This window comes from Pagrus major, chromosome 21 (assembly GCF_040436345.1).
Source record: "Pagrus major chromosome 21, Pma_NU_1.0".
In the NCBI taxonomy this organism is placed as follows: Eukaryota; Metazoa; Chordata; class Actinopteri; order Spariformes; family Sparidae; genus Pagrus; species Pagrus major.
Genome location: NC_133235.1, coordinates 22667498 through 22683290, shown reverse-complemented (window position 1 = coordinate 22683290; position 15793 = coordinate 22667498). Strand labels below are relative to the sequence as shown.

Sequence of the window (15793 nt, the reverse complement as noted above, 5' to 3'; positions counted from 1 at the left end):
ATAGTTTAAGCCCTGTCCTCCTTTTAAATGAAGATATCTACCTGCTATCTACTTACTCATAGACTATGACCTCAATGTGATTTTGAGTTGTGAACAGGGAAGCTATTTTCCCTGCTGAGATTGTTTCATTTAAAGAATTTAAAACTCCAATGAGGTTGATTTTGATGAGACTTTTTTCATTCGTATCTCTTCAATCATCTTGATTCATCTCCAGTCTCCACAGAGGCTCCTGACTGCTAGGTACAAAGATATGTGATCATTTTTGGTATAACTTAACTGAATTTTATGTGCGTGCTCTGTGTGCTTGACCTGTTTATCAAGCATCCCTGAAACTCTCCAGGGAGTCTCACTGCAGGTTTGACTGCTGCCTGCAGATTGCAGATACCTCTTGATGCTGCAATGGTAGGACATAAAGTTTCTAACATCTTACATGCACTTTGAGCAACGAGTAGAGGCTTTTAAGAAAACAATGATTTTCCGTTAAGATTATGCTTACATGGTGCATATTAATACATGTGTGGTTAATTAAATTACCACCAACTTAATGCATAGGAAACCTGATGTTGGATAACATTTTAGTAGTACTGATAAGTTTTGAGGCAAACACTATGATTAAATAAACATAGACTACTATGTACACTGTACCTGATGGGTACTGTACTTAACGGTAACAGGTAAATGTCCATTGCAGAACGGACCTACAGCTCATATGACCATGTAAGACCAAAGCTTAAGTTTAAGTTTATTAGCCACACTTTAAAGACATGATGCAAAAATGCTAGAAAGAGATATTTCACTACTCTTACTTTCAAAAGACATCACAATCTTAGGCAGCGTTTTTAACAACCTACTTATGAGTGGTCCTTCAGTGGGCCCCATCTGTCCTTATTTCAGCCTGGAGTGGGTTTTCAAAAAGAATAACTCTACTTATGACAGTTATCTTAGGCACTCCCACCTCTTCTCCCTCTGAGGTAAACTGTGGAGTTCCTCAAGGTTCTGTTCTAGGCCCTCTTGTGATGCTGCCCTTGAGCAACATCATTCTGTTTCATTGTCACATTCGACATTAAGGCTATGATTCAAGTGAGCAGACTGACTTTTGTCAGAATTGCCCATCTGACATTAAAAGTGGCTGTCCTTAGCTTCCTCAATATGAATAAGTGGCCATTGTGTAGATTGAACACAGAGCAACATCAGGGTGATTTTTCTACTATAACAATGCTGGAATAACTTTTGAACATAATTCAAACTTGTATAGACATAATAGGCTATCTGACATATTTGTCATGTTTCCATCAACTGAGAATTCAATATCAATATCTTTCTCATAATCTTTATATTGGAGGAAGTTGAAGAATTGGTCACATGTGCCAAATTTTAGTATCCTTGCACTTAGGATCTTAGGATCGCAACTAAGGATTATTTTTGATGGTGATTAATTTTCTCGATTAGTTGTTTGGTCTATATAATGTCCGAAAATGGTAAAAAAAATAAATTAAAAAAAATCAGTTGATCAGTGTTTCCCTAAGACCAAGATGACATCCTCAAATGTCTTGTTTTTACCAAAACCCAAAGATATTCAGTTTACTGTCACAGAGGAGTAAAGAAACCAGAAAGAAGAGTCTGGAATCAGCCTTCTTATACAGTAAACCACAGTAATTAACCAATTATCAGAAATAATGTGGTTGGCGATTGATTTTATAGTAGACAACTAATCGATTAATCGATTGATGTTGCAGACTCCCGGATTTCAAAAAGTGATTTTAAGACACTGCTTCTTCTCTTAACTGAAAACTGTAAATTTTAGATTGTGGTCAAGCAGAACAACAGCAAAGGTAATTTTATATAATAGTTAACTGTATACTTGTAATGTTTATTTTTGTTTTATATCCATCCTCCTGCTACTTAATCTGTGGTCTAACAAGAGCTGTTAGGTAATTATATGATTGGGTTATTATATCATTATCATTATCATTTCCTTGGCCAATTTGTTTACAGCCGGTCCAATTTGCATTTCATTCAGGCCAGTTAAAATCTGAGTCGTACTGACATCTGTTGGTGAAGCATCTGTACACGTGTGACACTCACTGGTGTTGTGTCGTAATTGGCTTCCCCTTCAGAAACATGTCTTCCTGGCTGTGTGCCCTCCATTTTGCCTTTTCAGATTTTGGGAGGGAAAAGAAATGACAAATAAACGCGGTAGATTCACAGTCCCGCCTCCTTATATAACACATTAGCTTGTGGTTGAATTAACGTTGTCGTTTTTAAAGAAACAGCAGTCAGATTACTGGACTTGTGCGGTCCATAAACACGACGGAGCGACGCTGTTTTCTTTTTTTTTTTTCGTTCCGGCGCTGGCGAAGACGAACACGCGGCCGGGGGACACACATTTCGCGGGGGCGCGGTCTGCGACATAACACCTGTAAACAGTCGGCGCTGAGTCTAATTTGAAGATGCGTGCCCTGCCTCTTTTCACAGCCGAGCCTACTTCCTGGTGGATGAGGCAGCGCCTCAGTGTTGTCGTAGTAAGCAGACTGGACAGCAGAGGTGAAGGTGGAGGCGGTTGTCGATGGTCTGCAATCGCCATAGAGCAGTTTGCTAACGAACACGCTCCTTTCTTTTCTTTTTCGTTATTATTATTTTTTTTTTTTGTGCTTTGACGACAAAAGAAATTTAAAAAAAAAATGGGAAGCACGGTGATGGAGTCCAGCAAGGAGAGCTCAAAGAAGAAGAAGAGGAGAAGTCTGCGGATTAACATGCCAGTGAGTCGGTGAAGTATCAACTAATTTGGCTTCCTGCTGCGAAAAATGGAAAAATAAATAAATTAATTAATTTGGGCGTTTGTTGTTGAAGTTCTCGTGAAATCAGCGCTCGAACTTTCAGTCGTTATTAGCCATTTTGGTTGACGTAGCGAGCGTGAGTGACAGCTGTCTGTATCACGACCTCTCGGCTCGTCAGTCGCCTGCCACAAAATACACGTCATTTATGTCTTCATAGGTCCACGTTAAGTTTTGCACTGTTAGAAATACATTTTTAGACTACCTCAAACACGTTCGTGAGGATGTCTGGTTGTTACCGTTTAATGTGATGTCACTGCAGCCAACTCCCCTGCTATGTGGGGCTGTCACTGGAGATAATTTCATTATTGATCAATCAGAGCGGATTATTGCTCTGTCAGACGATAGTGAAGAATGCCCGTCACATAGCCAAAAGATGTGGGATAAGATATCCAGATGACAGTGGTGTTAAACAGAGGAAAGCAGCCAATCATTCACACAATTGTCGCTGATTAACTTTTGCTTGCTCAGCTGATCAGTAAATCGACTAATCATTGCAGCTACAAACTAATGTAGCCTGTGGGTTTAAAGGTGTACTATGTAGTTTTTGGGGAAGACCATTTTAAAATCTTCATTGGCTGACTTTTCATGCCTAAATAAACAAGCTCTTTGATTTCATGACTGAATAAATAAACTGAGCTTAAAGGACAGCACAATTTCATGCTGTTTTACTTTGTTTATATTTGGCGGACCCTGCCACCTTTCTAGCTTCAAACAGTGTTCTGGGGACCTTATTTTCCTCAGGGAACGGCTTCTTTATTCAGTTATGGAAAAAATAAATATTTCTGAGTTTGTATTATTACCTCATTAATATTGTAAATTTCTTCTCCAAAACTACATAGTGCCCCTTTAAGTACAGTGAGAAAAAACAGGTCACATTTCAGTGAAAGCAGCCTGCTCCAAACCAGCAAGTGATGATTCATAATGGTTACTACACCGGGGACTTTCGTTTATTTAACTTGGATTCAGTGGCCCGGCCTGATTCACAGTCGCCTCTGTTCATCAATCTGAGCAATCAGTGCCTGGGATTGTGTTTGTCTTTGCTCCACGGGCCTAGGATTACACTCTCAGCTATATTATCGGGCCAGTATTCAGTATTTTGCCCCAATTATCGGCATCAGTGATTTTTCTGTCAGATTGCAGATAAAATAAACTAATTTGAAAATGGGCTGTTTGGCTCAGATGCAACGTCCTCTCATGCAATGTCCCGCCCACAACAATTTTTGATTGGTAACACGTCAAATAATCTGAATCTGTAAAATAACTGGTAACTAAATGTATCAAATAAATAAAAGTACTCAAGTAAAGTAGCTCAAATTGTACTTAGGAACAGTGCTTGAGTAAATTGTACTTGAGATTAAAGACTTTAATTTTTACTGCAAATGAATATCGGTCCCAAATATCAGTTAACAGTCATCTTGATTTCTAATATTCTGTATCAGCCATGAAAAATCCACATCTCTCAACTCCTACTATACACACTTGTGGACTGAATAATGCCACTGTAGACTTTAAAGCTTTATTGAACAATCTGTTCTTCAGGATCAAAACAAAGTGAACTTTGGTGACAGCTAATTTGTTTTTTATTGAAGTGTGGCCACGTTACTGTTGCTAACAGGCATGTATTTTTTGGATGGCATCCATCAGTCCCTCATAATGCATCTTATTCGTGAACGGATTGGACACAATCTGTGGTCCTGGTTGAGATTCTGTTAAAATAGTTTAATAATAAAGTTAATAATTTGTCTGATTTTGTTGGAAAACTTTGTAAGAAAAATGCAGTCCAAGATGTCATTTGAGTTCTGGAAAAAAACCACTTCCCTAATAGGAAGTAAGCTTGCTGATACAACACTGTTTTTGTGGTCAGCTCTCGAGCTCTGTGTGTTGGAGCTTTCCACCACTTCATGAACTTAGGAGGAAACATTAATACAGATGCGTGAAATATGTCCAAACAGGTTTGCATGGTCACATCATACTGTCTGTTTAATTAAGCTGACTTTCTGCTGAAGCATGCATGGCATCATCTCTCAAAAGTGGAATGTAAAACCCAACCCTTGATACGGAGGAGTGTGCTATGTGTTGCATTTGCTTGCAAAGGTTTCCGTGGTGGTGAAACATGTTTCTCTTCTTTTTGAGTTACATGTTTAACCTTAAAAATGTTTTTTGTTTTCACTTTTACTCCAAGCAATGAAGAACTACAATGTCCATTAAGTTTTAAAAATGGTTAGAGCAACATGTAGTGTCTACAAAGGCATTCTTGTTACCTGTCATGGCATGTCATTGTGTTTTTTCTGCTCTATTTCCTGAAGGTTAGCTTTACCCTTGACTCTCAGATCTCTGTTCTTTGCAGGACTTTGGTGCGTTCACTTCCTCACAAGTGGAGACGAGTGGCTCGACCAAAAGTGGCGCTCAGACGGTACAGAGATTATTTTCATTTAATGATTTTGGTGTCATGATTTTTCATGTGCTTGCCAATTGTTTGTTTTCTCAAGCTTGCTCTTTCCAGCACATGATTTATCTTGTCTCTTTGGCTCTTGTTTGTTTGGCTTTGAATATTTAGACGTGGATTCGGTAGAGCAAAATATTACTCAAGGCCGCCTCTCCTATTCTGCCAACCCTCACTGGCTTACAGTAACATTACGCCCACTGTGTCCAGGCATAGCAGGATTGCATACAGGAAATTGATTTTTCTAAAAGAAAGCGACCTCTTCCTACTGTCTGCTCTAATTGATTTGAACAGGAGTGATCATTGATCATTACCTCACATGCACCAGAACACATATTTCAGTTTTGCATCAGTAATGTTTCTGCAGCGCTGATAATAAAACCTGCATTCTCTTGCGTTTTGAAAGAGCTGATTTATATCCAGACAAAACCCTGATGGCTATTCACTTGCCGTAACAAGCTCTTACACAATGACAGAGTTGTTGGCAAACAGAAAAGATGGGTGTGTGCTCTCGTTCCCTCAGATTTGTCACAGGATTGGTTTAGACAGAAATGTGCGTATGGAGCAGGGCCAGCCTTAAGCAAACACCACCCTGAAGCCTCGCTGAAGAGACCGGACAAAACAACACTTCTTCCCCTTTTCTATTTGAATTATTACAAATACAGTGATTGAGCCTCAAGTGTTATAATCAGTGCATTTTCTTTCCCATGCAGCAGTGGTGGCTCCTCTTCCACTTCATATCATTATGCAGCTTTTCTGTTTTGATGAGACTGGTTATTATGCAGGCTTTAATCGACCAACAATGTTACCAAAACACTCCTGTTACATTTTATTGTTTTCTGTAAATACAACCTCCGAGCTGGAGATCATAATGCTTCGCTGTATCAGAGCCCACAAATGGTTAAAAGATTTGTTGTTGGCACATCCAGAGCAAGCAGCAGTCGGTGGTGGGAGGAGGCTCTCTCTGTCTCCAGCTAGATTGGCTGCCGTCTCTTATGTTTTGTTTTGGTATCTGCACTGCGAATAGAGAAGGATTTCTCAGTCTGTTTACATGATATTGACCTTGCAAAGACAGACTTATAAACACACAAAGTCATAATTAAAATTTTTATCATTATTGTTCAACAGGACTCCAGACGAACCTTTTCACACCCTAATCGACATGCAATGCGACGTATTCATATTTTTTTACATCTTAAAGATATTAGAGTTGTGTACTTACATTATTCAGTTGTTTCCAGCAATGTTCAAACCATAGAAAGGTATTTAAGGTAAGGTTGCCTGTTGCTATAATTTCCTGGAGAGTCATAGAGTGAGGAAGGAAGTTGGCTACCGTAACGTAATGAAAAGGGAATAAAACTTAAAAATTTAACCTAATTTTTGAAGTCACATGGATAATTCATCAGCAGTGGTGGTAGTTTAAGCACCTGTAGCCATAGTTGCTGCGGTGTGTCCCGCAGCTAGTCAGCCCTTGGCGGGGGCTTTTTGCTAGCTAGTTAGCCTTTTCCTGAAGTCTACTAATGTCTTTTTTGTTTTGTTTTGTTTTGTTTTGTTTTGTTTTGGCAGATATTACTTACTGTGCATTTAATTGCATTACTGATGAAATACTTTAATAATAAATATAATTATGCTAAACTGCCTTTTTAAACATAGACACCGAATTAAAAACTTACAAATGCAGACAAAAGGTATGGGGGTGTATTAAGCTTAAAATGGGGTGACCTTGATAAATACCAAATGTGTCTTCTTTGTCTAAAGAAAACACACGTCCCATAGGCTTATTCTGTCATTAACATACCAGAGGCTCTCTGCATAGACAACCACATTCTTTGGCTGATGCTTCAATGCCGCCGTCAATCAAGAAAGACAGATAAAAGTCCTTTATCTCTTCACTTGTCTTCCTTTTCAGTGATAATGCAATAACTCCAATGAACTGGTCACATGCTGTGTCCTTGAAATAAAATGGATTCACTTGAACTCGGTTCTCTTTAAACAATTCAATAGATTGACTCACCACGTGTACACTGTTGGTTTAAGCCCGACATTGGGTGCTTATTTCAGGTGGCGTTGCTCTCCCGTCTACTATTCGTTTGTGACTGTTTTCAAAATCCCCACTGCTATGGGAAACAACAACAACAGCAGCGTACGAGCTAGCAATCTGCACTTTTTGAACTGAAAATGTCAAGTTCCTCTAACCCTAACCTTGTCGCTGCATCCTGGGTTTAGTGCTGTCCAAACACGATTATGATTGGTTTAAAGAAATACAAGCAAGCCAGAAAGTTTTTCCCCTATACTAGAATCAGAATTGGTGCAGCCAGACCTTTCTCCACAGAGCTTTGCTATGTGAGACTAACAATACAAACCCTGAATTTAGTGAATGGCAGTTCTTCCTTCACACTGCTGTCTTTTCAGCCTTTTCTGCACACCCATTAATAGATTCCTGCCTTCAAAATGCTGCTGGCAGAGATGCTGCAATTCCACCAGACCCTTTGTTCCTGCACACTTTATGCCTCAGGCTGTTGTTGTGCTCTACATATGTTTCATGTTAAAAGTGTGCGGTCGACCTTACCCTAACCTTAACCCAAGTCTTCACACTAAAATGTTATGATTTACGTTATGGGAACCTGAGTTTTGTCCCAGAAAGGAAGGCGTGTCCCTGTCCATGTGTACACTTATTTATCTCCCCCAACATAAGTCACTTATGCCCACACATACACTCTCACTCCCTCCTGGTGTTTTCACATGTTATACAATAATAGTTTTTAAAAAACAAAACAAAAAAACAAAAACAGGGGGCATAATTGCAAGTCGAACTCGTGCTCCTAGTCATAAAATTTAGTTGTGCTGTCTCCGAAAAAATGCGACTAAATGGTCGCAGTCTGGAGGCATGTTGGAAAGAAGTGCTGATTGTCTGATGTTAACCTGATAGTTCTTGTATTGAGTGTGATGCCACATGATGCCCTGTGAATGCACCGTGCAGCATGACATTATGTCTTAGAGGGATACAGAGAAAGACTGAATGTTTTTTAAAATCATTTCAGTCGCTAAACATTGTGAATGGAGCATGAACAGTGAAGTTGCAAAGAAAGTCTTGTACAAAGTTAGATGTTTCTGTCACACAGTTTATCACATTGTTGGTATTTCAGTAACTTTTATTCCCTTGTTTACAAGCTGGAACATGACAAAACATTTGCTTCACTGCACTTTGCCCATGAGTCTCGCATTATCATACTGCATTTTTATGAGATGCCATTAAGTGTTGATGCCAATGTAGCTAACTAAACAAAACAGTGTTTCATACTGTATGTGAAAAAGAAGAAGTAACCGAAATTGTAAACTCACACTAAAAGGTGCAATCAGCGGCCATCATTTCACAATAAATCTCTTCTCTCTGTTTGCTCGTTCAGTATGGCCCTTTGGTTTGGATCTTGTTATGTACAGACTTTTTCACAGCACTGTCTCACTAAGTATAAACCCCACATTTACAGAAGTGCATGAAAATAAAACTGCCTCCTTATTTTCTCTCAGGGAGAACGCTGCACCCGTTCAGCCAGCCCCGTCAAAGGATTGCCTGCGAGGAGCCCGGCTCTTCAGCCCCAGTGTCCTCTGTCTGCTCCCGTGCAACTAAAGACGAGCTCAGGTTCACCCAAAACTATCTTCCCCTATCCCTCTCACCAGGACTCCCCACCCAAGTCCCCCCGTCGCCTAAGCTTCACTGGTATCTTCCGCTCCTCATCCAACTCCTCACCTACAAGCATGAAAATCTTCTCCAGGACCAGGAGAGGTGAGTCAAAAAGCTAACATTGCACTGACTGCCCAAGGAAGGCTGTGAAATATAGTATGTAATCTGTTACTGTTGCTACGCTGTGCAAAAGATCCAGGTGCAAGACGATTTTAAAGGAAGTAGGAAACAATCGATGAAAGTATGTTATCTTTAAGATTGTTTGGGTTTCCTGCTGCACAGTATGTGCAACACAAAGCCACATACATGAACCTGAGTCTATCTGATCTAATCTTTTGCTTGTGAGAGAACTGACATAAAAACATGTCAGGCAGCATTTTGTAAGTTATAAAAACAGGAGTACGAGGAAGTAGGGGTAGGGTTATCCATAAATATCCATAGCTTGCTTTGTGCCGTCCTGTGAGCCAACTCGATCATGAGCCTTATCAGATAGGCGATCACAGATGAGGTTCTGTTCAAATCTCAACTTTCTCAAGGAAAATAAATTAATTGACTTTGTTTTTTAGCTCCAAATTCCTAGCATGAGGCAGTGCATCTCAAAACTTGTTTATCAGATTAACTTACAGATTTGGCATGCTACAGGTAGGCCTGTCTCTATTATTACATAATCGCCTGATCATAGTTATTAAAGCCGACCACAGTCATTTTGCGTAATCACTTCCAGTCACCTGTATAAAAACAGCCAGATATTTCGAACAGGACTGTCATATATCCATCACTGTTTCCATATTGTTTTCCACAGTTTGAGGTTGTTTGATTGTCGCTATTTGAAAAGACGTCATCTCGTTGCACCCCATTCTTCTGCTATACTGTAGTTTAATGGAACGTGAGTGGAGAATAAGCACCACCAACTGTTTATCTGGAGGTGCTTAACTTCTAATATTCACCTACAGTAATGGTAGTGGATGAAAACACACAATACTTGATTTTCTTTGGCCGCAGGGAATCGCAGAGTAACTCAAGATATGATATTAAAACAATATGTTGACCACAATAACAATGATTTTTCAAAAAAGTCCTCTTTAACACAAACACAGTGACTTCAACCTCTTCATATCCATGTGTGCCATTATTCCAGTATTCAGTAGCCATAAACGGACGGAGAGCAAAACAGCTCTGGAGTTAACATGTTTAAGTGAAGGAGACAACTCAGCTTCATTAAAGTCTTTTCAACTCCGCACTGCCTGCCATTTTTTTCGTCTGTGAGTTTCTTCTTCTCCACCACAAGTAAGGTAACTTCCGTTCACTTTACCCTCATTCATCTGACAAGCACCACCACAAGCAATTATGTCGTTGTGAGTCTGGCAAGTCAAATCGGCAGGGAAATCTGTTTAGCCTGCAGGTTTTCATAAAAATATAGATATTTGGCGCCAGTGTATCGATAAGATATCACAAGTGGAAGTGACACGATGTATTCCCGCATCAATGTTTTGTCCCACATCCAACAAGGACAAGGCCAGTTTTGACTATAGAACATGTTTATTTTGATCACTGTTACCCGCCAGTAGTTTATATGATACGCTTTGTGTAATTAAAGGATAAGTTCGCCCAAAAATGACATTTCAGTCATTATCTACTCGCCCTCATACCGATGGAAAGTCAGATGGAATTTGTAGTCCACAAAACATTTCTGGAGGTTCACAACAAACCGGTGTTGCAGCATTTTCCTGAACAACTGAAGTCACTGTGGCCTTTAAAAAACAAAACAAAACATAAAATGGTTCCACACAGCTCATCTGGCCTAATCCGAGTGTCCAGAAGCCCTGAGATCTGAAATTGATTTCAAAAGACAATATTTACACCTTCGACACACGGTTGAGCTCAGGCATCCACTTCAGATGGGGTGCACACTAAAGCTTTTAGCCTTGGTGCTACAGTGAAGATTACAGAGTGCAAATAACATCTTTTCAAATCAAGTTAGGAGCTCAGGGATTCCAGAGGCCGGGATAGCCTATGTTGTTTTTCTGGTGTTGTTTTTTTCACGCTATAAAAGAAGCCACCATCTACTTCAGTTGTTTAGGAGAATGCTGCAACGCTGTTTTGCCGTAAAGCTCCAGAAATGTTTTGTGGACTACAAAACATCAGAATTTTCATCGATATGAGGGTGCATAGATAATGACTGAATTTTCATTTTGGGTGAAATTACCCTTTAAGTTCTTATTTCATGTCATATCAGTCTTGTACAGTTTTTCTTTACAGGCAAAAATATGACAATCTCCAACTAAAAGTTAATGATCATGACAGTCCTACCAACAGGTGGAAGTCCAGCCATAGTACATTTTCCATGTCAACATTAAACTCCTTAATGGCATAATGGTAATCGTGCTGTCCACAAAATAGTGGAAAGTCTAGTCAGAACAAGGCCTTGTTTTATAAAGAACAGACGCGGGCAGATTTTCAGCTCTCATGTCTCCATGTAGTTAAGCGGTTGATTATTACATAACAAAAACCAGCCTGTTTTACATGGCAACAGCCCTGCTGGAAGCAGCATCAAACGGCACAAAGATGAGTCATATGTTTTTGGCTCACACATACACCCATTCTTCTGTTTCCTCGCGGAGGGTCAGTTTGGCAGTGGCTGGTGGAATAAAGTTCTGTTAGGGCCAGACCTCAAGAGTCTGCATGCTCAGTTTCCTCTGGAAGTTGTTATTGATGGTTACCAAAGTGAAACACATGAAAACACACCAATCTGCTGCAGCCTTCTGAGTCTGATGTGGTTTGAGACGTTACATCCTCTCTGTACTAATGATGTGGCTTTACATGAACGGTGGCCAATGATAATATCAACAAAGTATGCTTATAAAGGAGTATCATACAGAGACTGAGTGGGGACACCATCTTTTCTATTTTTATTAGTGGGATGTTTTTGTAGACACCTCACTTTCACCACAAGGGTGTGCTGAAGGCAAAGTCTTGTCTTGACTTAGTTGTCTAACTAGTGTTGAACAAGCTGGTGATTTAACAACCCCTACATTATCAGTGTCAGTATTTATTTCTTTTTTTACATTTTAGTAAACATTTTTTAGAATTTTTGTGTTCCAGACTTAAGATTATGTATCATTTGCTCAATGTTTGAGTTGTTTTCTCACATTTGTATCTATATCTGCTACAAATATGATCAGAATGTCTTCTCATTCCAGTCTCGACTTAATATGTGTTTTCCCATCGCCTGGACATTGTCAGTCTTTCACTGCTGAAGGCAACTGTAGCACTTTCATACCCTTATCTGGAAGTGACCAGACTCTCAGGAGCTCCTCATACAACCATGCAGAGTTCTTTTTTCCCCTCCTCACTCTGTCTGTTGCTACTGTGTGCTGTATGTTGTCAGTAAATAAAGGGAACCGGGCAGTTTTGACTTTCCAAATTCGCAAAACGGCGGCCTTAAAAGGGCAGAATGATTGGGGAAGCTAAGCTAGGAAAGGTCTTATGAAAATACACCACTGTATCTAAAATCCTCATGGATCTAAAACCTTAGCAACCTTCAACACAAACTGAAGTGAATTCCTTTTCTGAGGATGATGAAAACCTTATCACAGAGAGCATCGCAGGATATTTGAGGTGACTGATTTCATCATTGGCCATTGACCCACTGAGCAGAGTGGTGGAACACTTGCATAACATGTTAATTGAGATCAGTACTGGACATGCTGTCACTAATGTGAGCAGCAGATAGTGAGTGGGACATCTGCTATGGGTAGGGGAGGCTGCTGGTATTGAATGGAGTCTTTCTGATCAGCTGACAGAACATGGGATGTCCCCCTGCTGTCATCTGACGTGGGCTGGCCTCAGCACTCTTAAAGGTCAGGCCCCCAAAAGTTACAGACAGCTGACTATACGAATGGCAGAGCTGCAGCTCAAAACTACAGCCTTTTTATGTGTATATTTGTCGTCCTCTTTAACTGCAAATTCAGAGAAATTAGCAATGAGTTTCTATCTTGTGTTACATTGTGTGATGACGGAGTGAGACAGATGTGCCTGTGCTGAGAGAGGGCAGTGGGGGCGGGGAGATGTGCAGCCCGAGCCAATCGCTGGTGTATCCTTCACAGACTGGCCTCCTTTTAGAGGCTGCTGAAATGCGTGCTATATTAAAGAGACGCCACCCACAGCTGCACCTGACAATTTACAACACTGACACCGAACTAGAGGCAGGGAAAAAAGGCGCTCCCGTCCTAGTTGTTATTTGCATCACTCGCGAGAGAGACATTTCTCAGCTGAAGCTGTGTGGAATTTACCGCTTTCGTGCTTCCATCAAACGTATGAGGTAACACAGATAGTGCACACTCCCTCCTGCTGACTTTGTGCTCTGCGGTCCTTGAGGATATGCTTTTTTGCCTGGATGTGCAAGGATAGCTTTGTTTTCTGTTTGTAGCAGGAATTAATTATCATGGAATAGGAAAACTAAGTTTTTGTCCTGCAGAAGAAGCCAGAAGACCATCAACATATATTCTTCATCCAAAGATTGAAGGTGACAAGTTTCGTCTTGTAATAAAAAGGACCATCTCTCTCCTAAAGACAGGCTAAACAGCCTCAAAGACTAACAAATCTCCAGATCCGTTGGAAATACTTTTCAACTTAATTTCTGTACGACCTTCTTCAGCTACCAAATGGGGTAACTCTCACTTGGCACAGCTTTGCGACATCTCTGCGCTCATAACGTGATGCGGATGGTCATGGTCAAGTTTAGTTTTGAGCCCACAACCCACTGCGTTTCATGAAGAGGTTTGGCAGCCTGAGGAGAAGCAAGAAACGGAAGGAGCAAGATGGGCTAGGAGGGAGGCATCAGTCCGAGGCGTCATGTCTGTCTGGTAATATGCTGTGCTCTTCACCCGCTCTACTATCCGAATGAATGCCATCGCATGCTGGTACACCTTTTTAAGAACAATATTTTGAAGTTTTCTCACCTAAACTCCAATAACCCTGCATAAATATTCTTAGGATTGAGCATTTGAGTTATTCTCCTCATAGCAAATGCCACAAAGAGAGGGCATCTATTTTTATTTGGTATGAATCTGTTCTAAGCCTAAATATATATAGGTGATGAATGCTGTATGGCCTTAGGTACTCCTTATAGTTTAGGTGCTGGTTACGTGGCCGGTCTCTGGTTTCACAAATGCATATAGGACACAGACCAAAATGGTAAAGGTATCTGTGAGGGGCTGACCTGAGGCAAGAGGTTAGTTACCACTACCAGTTACTACACATACTGCATGATGCTTTAGTAATTTAGCTGTAAAAGAAGAGTAATGTTCAGCAAAGGGTACATAATGTAGTTTTGTTAATATAATGTCTGAATCACAAGGAACAGCTTAAGTGAAATTTGTTTTTATTTTGTAGTAATCCTGTCATTATGTAAACGTGAGTTATAGCAGCTGTAGCCGACACAGTGTCAGTTCAGTGTCATTATTTCTGTCCCACATCCTTTGGGAGTCACTTCAGAATAGCTGCTCCATTTTGAAAACTTTATTAAAATTGACAGGAAGCATTTCACCGTAAGTAGAAGCGGATATTTCCCTTATGCGTGTGGGCAGTGTCTCCATACATTACATACCTTCAGGCGATCAACAGTGACAGAAAAGATGGATGCGCAGACCAGCATGCAGGCTTAATGCATTTATCGTAAAGTGTTAGCTCATAATGCCCGATGAGTGAGTGGCGCACCGTGTGGCGTTCAAGTGCACCGACTTTACAGCTCCTGATTTAGAGCCAGTCTGACCTCGGTGGAGTAGATGAGAGGAGCAGAGTCCTGTCATGATGATATACGTACATCCCTTTGTGGCTGTGGAAGATGTAGAGCTCATCGTAAAGGCTGTATGCAACGTGGTGACACCTGGGCCTAAACCGCATGTCCTTTGATCCAGAGCCTCTCTACACTATGGAGGAGCAACTCTGTTCACTGCACCATTTTAAGAAGCTGACGTCTATGTGAGAAATTTCAGTAGTTGCCAGTTCTTCTCAGCTGCACTGTGTATGTCAGTTTGATTAGTGGCTGCTCATTTGAATGTTTTGCCATGATGCAGTTTGCACACCTATGTGAGTTTGTGATCCGGCCATCGCTGAAGTGCTGAACAGTCAGGCACTTTGTTACAGCGAGCCGTATCATTGCGTACATGACAAATTAATTTGAAACTGTATTGTGTCTATACAAACGTCTCACTACTACTCTGACATCAACCAGTGAGGCTCACGTTGCTCCCAGAGTCACTGTGGCCCCACTTGACTGAAAACAGCCTGTCGACCCCTCAGGGGGCACCCACACTGAGAGGATCTGTTTTTATGGGTCCTACATTAACACAACATGCAGTAAATTGCAGTCAAACAACCCGTTGTGATTAGCCTCTGCTGATCTACTGCCTCTGCACCTCTGAATCACTGCCCACATCTCAGATTTATTTTCAAGGATTCAAATAGTGCTGCAGCTAATGTTAACTTGAAACTAATTGTTTATTGGTTTTAAAGGCAAATCAGTACAGTACAACCAAGACCAATGTGCACACAGTCAAACAAGTTCAATACAGCATGATGTTCATTTTGTAAATTGTGGAGTAAAATAGAAGATAAAGCCGGATATGCTTTAGGGCATATGTAAGTGGCTATCTTGTGACTCACGAGTTGCCATCATGACGTGAATTCAACTTCTCAGTCAGATCCAATCAGGATAGAGGGGGTAGCAATGCATAACCTCCCCTGCTCCACTCTTTTGTCCAAATATGGTCACTTCTGGCTCCAATAAACCAAGATGGTGATGGCTATAATGCCAAAATTGAGGCTTGA

The 15793-nt window shown here is 40.6% G+C and overlaps 1 protein-coding gene across 1 annotated transcript in view; it reads left to right on the top strand.

Moving 5' to 3' along the window:
• Positions 1-2510: 2510 nt before the first annotated feature.
• Positions 2511-15793, top strand: part of LOC141016644 (5'-AMP-activated protein kinase subunit gamma-2-like) — a 29925-nt gene continuing 16642 nt past the window's right edge. Inside the window, exons 1-3 of the mRNA XM_073491134.1 lie at positions 2511-2759; positions 5185-5250; positions 8809-9064. Coding sequence (XP_073347235.1) covers positions 2682-2759; positions 5185-5250; positions 8809-9064 — 400 coding nt within the window. The 5' untranslated portion in view covers positions 2511-2681. The remainder of the gene's footprint in view (positions 2760-5184; positions 5251-8808; positions 9065-15793) is intronic.